We start from the raw sequence: 11,746 nt of genomic DNA, 5'->3' as shown, positions 1-11,746 counted from the left end.
ATATATATATATATATATATATATATATTAATATTACACAGTATCATATCCCTGTGGAAATTATAAACAGATATATATACAGTAAAGTATGGTACCATTGCTATTATAGATAAAGTGCGACCACATAACTCAGATAGTATGTGGATTCCGACTAACCGTGCTAGGAGAGGTTGCAGTCTCCTCAGCGAGCTGGGTTGAGATGGCCGGTTAGACAATGTTAGATTTTGAGATTGCTCGGAGAGATTGCGGTGGGTTAGATTGGCAGATGATAGAGATAGATTGACTTGTCTAGTAGGCCAATCAGAGTAAGTCCAACCTATAAGCCTCACAACCTTGTCATGACGGGATTATATCATGACATACAGATCCCAGGGTATTAGTAGAAGTTTCAATCTATAGATATATCACACAGCATCAGTTTATATTATCATATTAGCAGTATGTACAGATAGTAAACTCTGATAGACAGTTGTATTTTAAACTACATTACATGTGTTTTGTATAGTATATTAGTTTACTCATCTTACAGTATTAGTATTATCTCAGTATATTAGATGTGCAACTCAGCCGCCACACACTAGTGATAACATATTTCCTCTTTCTGAGCGTCGTCTCATCCCAGTGACTTACTATTTTTCAGGAAATCTAGTTAGATGAGTAGATAAGGCTCACAGGTAAAGGTTGTCTCGCGCTGCCCCTGCTGGAAGGGTAAGTGTATTTTTGGTGCCAGTGATTTGAGGTAGATATGAGGTTTTTGATGTTGTCACTAGGTTTTTTGTATAGTAAATATACTTGAGAATATTATAACTTTTTGGTATTGTGTATTTGACAGTTTACAATTTCTTCTATACCGCTGCTTAGGGGTGTATGAGATACAAAGTTTTCTCAGTATCCTTTGAGCCTGAGATATTTTCAGTAGTATTGCAGACATATTGGGTATATGTTTTATATATATATTATGGAAAAAAAATTACATGAGTAGCAGGTCGTTACATATGAGGTGTCTCATATTCAAAAATAAGAAGCACGTGTACAAGTGAAAGGAAAGACACTACAATTTTCCTTCATCCACAACTCGAACCCGAGGCCTCCTCCATTAACAAACTTTTAAAACCAATAATACGATGTATGCATACACCATACACCAATTTAGTCAACATTAATACCATTTTTTATTTTTAAAATCCAACTCTTAACTCTAAAACGAGTATAACCAATCCTTAATTAAAACTCTTTGAAGTTTGAAACAAGCAACTCACGCAACAAACATTAATTGATGCAACAACATGCGACCAACCACATTGAGACAAACAATGGGAATTGAAAATATATTGGCCAAAAAAACAAAAAAAAAAAAAAAAAAAACAAAAAGCACCTAGAAAGTGGGAACCAAAACCAAATAATCAATTTTTTTTAAATGAAACCCCAAATTTATTGATAGTTCTCGCTTATGGCGGAGAGATACCATAGTAACAAGCAGAACTCATATGATTTATATATAAACTATAAAAGTCATCTTAGACATCAAAACTAATAAAAAAATACTAATACAATAATTCAAATAAACCAATCTAACCATGCCTCTATGAATCAAAATCAAACAAATTAAACGTAGACAAAAATTATAGAAAAACCAAGTGATGTTAATTAAAGACCAAGACTTGAAATGTCCAACTTATCCATATGAAGAACTCACATTTTGATGGGGCAGCACATTACCTGCAAACATGTTCTTTTAATTATACTCGCAAATGGGATCGAAAGAACCGGGTCGAGGGAAGACTTGAAAGTGGGCTTGCGCACTGCTGAGGAAGAGGACAAAAACGGCAGCCAAAGCGGCCAAGCCAGTCCAAGGCGTACTGAAATGGCGGTTAATGAAGAGGGCAATCCATGACTTTACCTTACTATCGCAGTGTTTTTGAATATCCTCCATTACCTTTTTGTAAGTCTTGGACTTGGGCACGAGGTCGGTGCCGATATCGTTGAAGAGCTTGGCCACCTCCTCGTCGCTGCGGAGGCCATTGTCGATCACGCGCGCCTTCCTCAGTTCCTTCACATCGTCCACATGGTCAATGAGGGAGTCGAGGAAGCAGATGTAGGACGTGACCCCGAACTCATCGTCGGCGACGTCCGGGCACATCTCGTAGGCCATCAAGTTCATGAACTTGGGGCCGGTCGAGTCGTCCATAGTGATGGGGGGAAGCCTCAAGTGGCCGAACAGGAAAGCGGGACTATCGAAGGAAACATCGGTTAAATAGCTAGTCTTGCTGCATTTCATCTTGATCCCCACGGCACTGAGCTCCTTCACGTTGCGGTAAGAATAGCGATTGGATTTTGTTTCGCGTTTGCCGCTGCGCCGACGTATTCTTGTTAATCTTTTTTCGATCTCACTGATGCATTTGAAGAAAAACGTTATTGCATTCCAGCGCTGATGATTATCACCAGCTGCATTTGCTGCTGTGTTTCGCTTGTTTACTTCTGCTGTACCATCTGGTTTTGTTGGTGTGTTTTGCTTGTCTATTTTTGCGGCACCATCTGGCTCTGGCTTTGGTTGATTGCAATTGAGGAGAATTTTCCGCAGCAGCTCGAGGAGATGGGCGGGCGGCTGGGTTTTCCACCATTTGTTTGTCTCAACTGATTTCGGCTCTGCGATCATATTGATCTTATAGATGAATTTCACGGTCATAGTAAGGTGATCATCCTTACTAGGATTACTTTGGTGGGATTGTTTTTCTTCCGCTAGAATCTGAAGGACCCTGAAGGGGAGTTGGTTCTCCAACAAGAACAAGTCCTGCTCCACGAACGCCTCGTAGTGACTCTTCATCATCTGCGGTTGTTCGGAGTTCTTTCCCTGGCGGTTCTCGATGAACTGCAGAATGAAGCACCCGTCCAGGAACAACACTCGCGCCAAATCTTCGTCTCCGTACTCGCTTGTCGAGTTCTCATCCGCATAGCAGCTCCTCAGCTCTTTGATCTCTTTAAGAATCTTATCATACAATTTGACGATTAAAGTGCAAAGTTGGTCTTGACCAGCTTTTCTACCTGTAGCTTGAGTTTTGGAATTTTTTGAGTCAGCAGCATCCTTAATGATGGAGACGAATTGACATGCAAAATTGGGCTTGAGCTCCTCCATCAGGTTCAGCTTGGGCTTGCCGTGGTGGTAAGGACCGATGGATACCACCCTGGGTTCAAAGAATTTCTCGAGCTCATAATTCTTAATGGAGGTTTGTTCTCGCAGCATCTGCGGAACCCTCCATATTTTTTGCGGCAATTCGCTCGGCAAGTTCGATTCTGTTATCGAGCGAATCCACTCCTCACGGGGTACCTCCTCAATACCATGAGCATCCATGGTAACTCCACTGAACTGAGCTACTCTGTTTGGATCGATCTATGGATATCTGTTTTTACCAATCTTCGCGCAGTCTTGCATGCCAATGCATATATATATGAGGATCTAGTGCTGATAACATTGTGAAGCAAGGAATGCCACATATCCTTCGTTTGGGTGACGTTTGGACTTTAGAAAACGCCTATGCATGTGAGGAGCTAGCTGGCTAGCTGGTAACATTGTGAAGCAAGGAATACTACATAATCTTCTAGAATTCAATTTTTTTTTTTAAAAAAAGGGTAAATTTATTAAAGGAGTAATAAGCAAGAAGCTTCAATCCTCCCGAACGAGAAAATATAAATAGGAGAAGGGATGAGCTTAATCACCCTCTCAAATTATAGAAAACACAAGAAAACTTTTCCCAATCCAGATTAGACATGAAAAAATTGGACCTAATCTAGAGGTATTGGTTTGATAAATATTTCTCTTACACCTTCGCAACCATGGAAAAGTTCTCATTGAAGATTCTTCCGTCCCTCTACTTCCAAATTTTCCAACATATGATTGCCGAAATAGCTATTTTCATCTTTCTAAGAAACCCTTTGAGCTTTGAAAAGATCCATGTTAAAAACAATGATTTCAAAGTATTCGGCATGACCATGTGATTACACGTTCTTTGACACATAGCAACTCAAATCTGCTTGCTAAAATGACATTACATAGATCTGCATGCATGCTTTTTGTAAAGAATGTGAGTTGATGTAGCGCCTCCGCTTTTCGTCTCCATGAATATAAAATCTTGCCTACTTCAAACCTTTTACCTAGAAAATGCCAATACAAGTTGCTCGCATGTGATCAACAAATTAAGAGACGCATGATACTACATGTAGAACCTTAATTTCTCCATAAACTACGTCCCAATCCCCTAAAACTAGGAGAAAATTCAGTCTGTTAAGAAATTCTCTCAATGTTGCCCTTGCTTGGAGAATTTGGAAGGAAAAAATTTTGTAAATATAACCAATTTACAAGCAAACTTTTAATTTTACACACCATTAGTATTTCATTTTTTAACTTTTAAATATATTAAAATAAAATTTTATTTTTATAGTATTATATATATATATATATATATATATATATATATATAGAAGGAAAATAAATAAAAAATAAGTTTTCTCCTTATTTTTCTTTCTCCAATCAAAATACTAGGCATGCATTTTTCTTCCATCCTTTTATTAGGTCATTGCATGTAGTCACTTTTTTAAATAGCAGTTTGCACTTCCTCCTTCACCAAAGTTTAATACAGCATTCTCTTATAGTCTAATCACATCGCAATAAGTCTGAACAACCTTCTCATTGGATTTCCTTCACATACAATGCACAAGCTGAAGAATGCTCAGGAAGAGATCATTTGAAGTTAGCAAACTAGTGGTAATAACTAAGCTTGTGCCGCATAGTGCTGCTGGAAAGTTGCATGCTGATATGTAGTTAATTAGGAACATATATGTCATATAGCATTTTCAGCATACTTTATGCTGATATCTATAGCATAGTCAACATATTTGGCTCAAATTAAATATATCTTCCCCAGACATTTTTAATTAATATATGCACCAAGCCCCCATTTGTAAGTTTTGAGCCAAATTTCACCAAGCCCCTAACTCACATTTGTTTTCAAACTGCCACCGGTGATTTCTTATCCATGACGTGATACATCACGTCATCAGTCAGATAAAGTCTGATAGTTGCCATAGCCTTCGCTTTCAATTCCTTCCAATTTATGTTGTCCATGCCTTCCGACTGCTTTTTCTGTAACGCCTTCAGCATGCTCTGTTACACTAATAAATCCTTAACCCTCCTATACCATAATCCAAAATTTGCAAATCCATTGAACTTGACCGCGTCGAACTTCGCAGAAGAAATCCTAGACATCATAACGTGGCTCTGATATCAATTGTTGGAAAACGTGTGACAATCATGATGAATAGTATGGAAAAACACAAAAATAGATAAAGCAATAAAAACACACAGATTTAACGTGATTCGATAGTATGCCTACATCCATAGGAGCGAGTAGCGACTTAATTTTCACTATGTCAAGGTTCTCCAACAAGATGAATCAAGTCCTTAACTTTCTTGCTTTTATGTCAAGATTGGAATTGTATTCAAAGGTCTATATATTGAGTAAATAAATTAAAAGAACTAAAAAGTTCTCTCTCTTTTGATTTTTCATTTGTTCCGTTGCTGCTCCTCTTTAGCCTTGTTCTTTCTTTTTTGCTAAATTGAGTTGTAATCTGATACTATCAAACTCATTGAGAATATAAACCAAGCCTGCAGTCTAGCTGGGTGAACCACGAGGGAGGTGTTGAAGATTAAACTTGAAAACCGGCAGCCCACCTCCATTGAAGACCGGCAGCCCACCGTTGTGGACATTGGAGATTTGCAGGCAACCTACTCCACCTACCAGCCCACCTCTATTGAAGATTTGCACCCACCATTGTTGATTATTTGATTTCTATAATTACTATAAATAGCTGAGTTGTGTGTGAGTAAATGTGAGCAATGTGGTGTGTTGAGAGTTGAAAGCCAGTGAGTGAGCGAGAGATTTTATTGTTTGAATTCCTCTGTATTATTTTTCAGATTGAAATATACTTGTTTGGTATTTATCCTCACTGAGTTTCAGTCACATCCAGTAACTGAGTGTTCCTCTCCACCCATCAGTGGTATCAGAGCATCTAAGTACGCCGGAATTCGCTAAACAGAGGCGAACAGAGGAGAAATTCGATTTTCTCCCAGTTTTGAAGTTGCTCAAAATTCAAATTGAGCCTATCATTTTGAAATTCCATCCAAGACGATTCGAACGGTGAAAACCACGTCGCAAACGGACACAGGAGGACAGCACACGCTCTCCCACGCGCTGCACGCGCCGACGAAGACTCCGGCCGACGGCGACACGCGCCTCACGCTCCCGCACGCGTCTTCCTCGCCCGATTGGCGAGATCCGACCCGGACAGCGACCCGCAACCCGGCCCATCGACCCGAGAACCGGATCCAACGACCAGCAACCCGGATCCGTGCCCGAGACATGACCCGCATCCGACCCGCCTCCAGAAGCGGACACGCGGCAAGCTCAGAGAACGCCACGTGGCTTAACGGAAAAATTAACGCCGTTAAGTGGCCGTTAAGTTAAACCGGTTAGTTCAAAAATTCACCAGAATTTTCCTATAGCCGGTTCGGTGATTTTTAGACCGGTTCTTTGCAAACCAAAACCGGTTCCTAAGGTTTTTCAATCTTCTGAATTTATTGGTGGCATTAGATTTACCAAAATCAGCCCCCATTTCTTTGTTTTTTATATATTGAATTCGATGGCTAACGGTACTATTCAATCGGTCATTCCAAAATTGACCCGAGAGAATTATGACAACTGGTCGATTCAAATGAGAGCCCTTTTAGGTTCTCAGGATGTCATGGATATCGTTGAAGATGGGTACAGAGAAAGCCCATCAAAAGAAGTCGAAGCAGCTATGCCCGAAGCTCAAAGAACGACCTTGCGAGCCGATCGAAAGAAAGATTGCAAGGCAAAATCCATAATCTACCAAGGCCTTGATGAGGCCACGTTCGAAATCATTGCCTCCGCGAAGACATCTAAAGAAGTCTGGGACTCTCTCCATCGAACACACAAAGGTGCAGATAAAGTAAAAAAGATTCGTCTTCAGACATTGCGAGGTGAGTTCGAATCTCTTAAAATGAAGTCTACTGAATCCATTTCAGACTACTATACACGAGTAATGGTAGTATCAAATCAATTAAGAAGAAATGGAGAAATTCTCAATGACGAGAGAATTTGTGAAAAAATTTTGCGATCTTTAGATCCAAAATATGATTATATAGCTGTGACCCTAGAGGAGACAAAAGACTTGGAAACAATGTCTGTAGAAGAACTTGTGGGCTCACTCCAAGCCCATGAGCAAAAAGTCAATAGAAGAAGTGATGATAAAGCACTGGAGCAAGCTCTCCAAACGAAGTTGTCCCTCACTACAGATAGATACGACAAAGGGGGGACGTCACAACAAGGAAGAGGACGAGACCGAGGATCTCGTGGAAGAAATTCTGGAAATTTTAACTCCAGAGAAGGTGGCAGAGGCAGAAGAGGTCCCACTAGAGGAGCACGAAATCAACAGAGCTATGTCCCACAAGGCAGAGGACAAGGAAGAAGAGGAGGATATAATAATCGCTCAAATATAGACAAAAGAAACATTCAATGCTACAATTGTCACAAGTATGGACACTATAGCAATGAATGTTGGGGGCGACAACAAGAAAAGGTTAGCGAGGAGGCCAACCTTGCCGAAACTGATCATGCAGATGGAGAGTCATTGATGCTGATGGCACACAATGCAACTCCTCAGGACCAGAGTGTTTGGTACCTTGATTCTGGAGCCAGCAACCATATGACTGGCAGAAAGAACCTATTCTTTGAACTTGATGAGAAAGTTCAGGGGGAGATATCTTTCGGCGATAATTCTAAAATCCCAGTCCAAGGGAGAGGAGATGTTTTGATCAAACAGAAGTCTGGAGATCATGCTTACATCTCCAACGTCTACTATGTGCCAGCCATGAAGACTAATATACTTAGTCTCGGACAGCTCGTGGAGAGAGGCTATCGAATTAGCCTCAGTGATAAGCAGATGGTGATAATAGATGCTCGAGGAAAGCTTGTTACTCGAGTTCAAATGGCAAAGAATCGAATGTTTCCGCTTGCCATCCAACATGATACGCCAAGGTGTTTGAGCGCCATCATCAAAGAAAAAGACTGGCTATGGCATCTAAGGTATGGGCATCTAAACTTTGAAAGTTTGAAACAATTGGGAAGTAAGAAGATGGTGAAAGGCTTACCAAATATCCATCATCCAAATGTGATATGTGAAAGCTGTATTTTGAGCAAGCAACACAGAAACAGCTTTGGAAAGCAAGCCGACTGGAGATCAACCATGCCGCTCCAGCTAATACACACAGATGTGTGTGGTCCACTAAGACCATTTTCGAATGGACAGAATCGATACTTCCTCACCTTCATCGACGACTACAGCAGGAAGACCTGGGTTTACTTCTTGAAAAGGAAGTCAGAGGTGTTTGACAAGTTCAAAAAGTTCAAAACTCTTGTGGAGAAACAGAGTGGCTTCCGCATCAAGTCACTCCGGTCAGATCAAGGAGGAGAGTACAAAGACGAAGCTTTCCTGGAATTCCTTAGACAACAAGGGATTCAGAAACAGTTCACACCATCATACACTCCCCAGTTGAATGGTGTAGCCGAAAGGAAGAACCGCACAATCCTTAACATGGCTAGAAGCATGTTAAAGGATAAAAATGTGCCCAAGAGTTTTTGGGCAGAAGCAGTGTTATGTGCAGTCTATCTGCTCAATAGGTGTCCGACGAAGAGTCTTGATACAAAGACACCATATGAAGCCTGGAGTACTCACAAGCCCAGTGTGAGTCATCTGAGGGTGTTTGGCTCCATAGCCTACGCCAAGATCCCAGAAGCAAGAAGGACAAAGCTGGATGATAAAGGAGAGAAGTGTATCCTTGTAGGATACGGTGACAGCACCATGGGATATCGACTCTACAATCCCATCAACAAGAAAGTCTTTCACAGCCGGGATGTCATCTTTGAAGAAAATGAATCCTGGAAATGGGATCAAGCTGAATGTTCCAAAGATGCGGAATTGACACTTGAAGTAGAAGAACCTACACAGACAAAAGAAGTGGCTATCGAGCCACAAATTCCTGAGCTGCAGACACCTCCACATGGTTCACCACAGAGGAATGAAGCTTCATCACCAATTGAGCGTGAAATCTCAGACATGAGACCTAGAGGAGCTCGAAATCTAGCCGATCTGTATGAAAATACAGAACCAATGGAAGAATATGTTGCTCTAAACTGCCTGTTGCTAACTAGCGACCCAATTAGCTTTGAGAAAGCTAACGTAGAAAAAAAATGGAGAAAAATGATGGATGAGAAGATTCAATCCATTAAGAAGAACAAGACTTGGGAGTTGACAAATCTCCCGAAGAACCGAAAAACTATTAGTGTAAAATGGGTCTACAAGACCAAGAAGAACACTCAAAGAGAAATCCAGAGATACAAAGCAAAACATGTCGTCAAGGGTTACAGGAAGAAAGAAGTGAAATTGATATCTTGCAGAACGTATGATCGGATGACTAATATTTTCACAAAACCACTCAGACATGATATTTTTGCAAGACTGAAGACAATGCTCGGAATGACAAAATTAGGAGAGTCAAGTTTAAGGGGGGATGTTGAAGATTAAACTTGAAGACCGGCAGCCCACCTCCATTGAAGACCGGCAGCCCACCGTTGTGGACATTGGAGATTTTCAGGCAACCTACTCCACCTACCAGCCCACCTCTATTGAAGATTTGCACCCACCATTGTTGATTATTTGATTTCTATAATTACTATAAATAGCTGAGTTGTGTGTGAGTAAATGTGAGCAATGTGGTGTGTTGAGAGTTGAAAGCCAGTGAGTGAGCGAGAGATTTTATTGTTTGAATTCCTCTGTATTATTTTTCAGATTGAAATATACTTGTTTGGTATTTATCCTCACTGAGTTTCAGTCACATCCAGTAACTGAGTGTTCCTCTCCACCCATCAGGAGGGAGGGAGGGAGCCATCACTACCCCAAAAATGGGTTAACAGTGACTTAACCTAAAAAACTCCTGGTTCGTGAAACAAATGCACTCTTAAAGCCCCCACAGTCCTATTTAAATAAATTTAAAAATTAAAAATACTAATTTAATTATTAATATTAATTTAAAAAAATTAATATGATCTAACTGTTCTAACTCTAAATTCCGCAAAACCACTATTGTTCTACGCACAATAAATGATATTATTTTTCTTATATACATATTTAACAATGTTAAGTAAAAAAGAGTTCAACCCATATTAATTAAATTTTTAATTAAAACTTGATCATATGTTATTATATAATGCATTATAACCTATTAATTATTAATAATTAAATAGACATTAATGACATTATTATTGTTAACAAATAAATAATATTATATTTGTTTAGTCAATAGAAAATATATAATTTTAATTAGAAAATTAATATAATTACCATTTAAAATTTTAATCATATAATATTAATATTTTTATTTAAAATGTATTTAAAAATATATATTTGTAATTATAATTCAATTATGGATTGAACAAGGACTATTTATTAATTTAAATTAAGATTAAATAAATTATAATTTTAAATTTAATTAATAATATTACTTTTTATCATAATTTACTATGATAGTAATAGCTATAAATATATATTAATTATAATATTATTATTAATTACAAATAACAACCTTATATTATTTTTTAATAGAAAATATTCAAAATGTAATTATATATAATTAAAATAATTATTAATAAAATTGTTTTCATAATAATATATTTAATTTAAAATATGTTTAAAAATAATAATACAGTGCCCCATTATAAAAGTAAGTATTTAAATACCACTTATTTTAAACATAAGCAAACATCACTTATAATTTTTAGCACTTTTTCAATTTGGCACTTATCATCAGTACTCATTAAATTCAATACTTTTCTTTTTTGAGAAACACTCTTGCATAAGTGGTTCCAAACACCACTATTTGGGAGCACTTAAAAAAAATATTTATAGCACTTATCACTTAAAATAAGTATTTTCACAAAAAAAAAAAAGGGAAAGAAAAAAAATTGCGTTTGACTTGCATGACAACAAACACTTCTGTAATAAGTGTTTTTCTAAAATCAATTTTTTTTAGAACTACTTAAGTGAATTTTGAAACTAAATCTAAAATAGTTTTTTTGGTCACTTATAAGTGAAACTATTTATAGACGGGGTCAATATTATAAATACAATAAAATTTAGGGACTATTTTATAATTTAAAAAGCATATTAGAAGATAATCATATATTATTTTACTATATATTATTATTAATTGTCGGCCCATGAGCGCCTCTAGAGGGGGGTGAATGGAAACTTTTCGCGGATAATAAAATTTTCTACAAAAACAAAATATCTTCGCAAGATACAAGTGAATTTTATCACAATAAATTTCAAAATAAATAATCACAAGCAAATGAAATAAATGAGAGAGAGAAATAAAAACTTGACACCAAGATATTAACGTGGTTCGACACTCGGCTTACGTCTACGCCTTGAGACCAACTCAAGGATTGCCAAATCCCCTAACTGATATCCTTTTAAGATGGAGAAGCCTTTACAAATCAAGTACCAAACCAAGTTGCTCACCAAGAGTTGAAACCAAAGAGTTCACCAAGAACCTCCTTACAAGTGGCTCACTAAGAACCTTCAAATCCACAATGAATCAAAAACAAATGTAGAA

General features: G+C 38.0%; 1 protein-coding gene across 1 annotated transcript; it reads right to left on the bottom strand.

Annotated features, from left to right (window-relative positions):
• Positions 1-1,408: 1,408 nt before the first annotated feature.
• Positions 1,409-3,408, bottom strand: LOC131168288 (UPF0481 protein At3g47200-like). The gene has a single exon (XM_058127610.1). The coding sequence runs from the start codon at positions 3,347-3,349 to the stop codon at positions 1,736-1,738; it is 1,614 nt and encodes a 537-aa protein (XP_057983593.1). The 5' UTR covers positions 3,350-3,408; the 3' UTR covers positions 1,409-1,735.
• Positions 3,409-11,746: the final 8,338 nt, after the last annotated feature.

This window comes from Malania oleifera, chromosome 11 (genome assembly GCF_029873635.1).
Source record: "Malania oleifera isolate guangnan ecotype guangnan chromosome 11, ASM2987363v1, whole genome shotgun sequence".
Classification (NCBI taxonomy): Eukaryota; Viridiplantae; Streptophyta; class Magnoliopsida; order Santalales; family Ximeniaceae; genus Malania; species Malania oleifera.
Note: the sequence above shows the minus strand (reverse complement) of the source record. Positions and strands in the feature narration are given on the sequence as shown.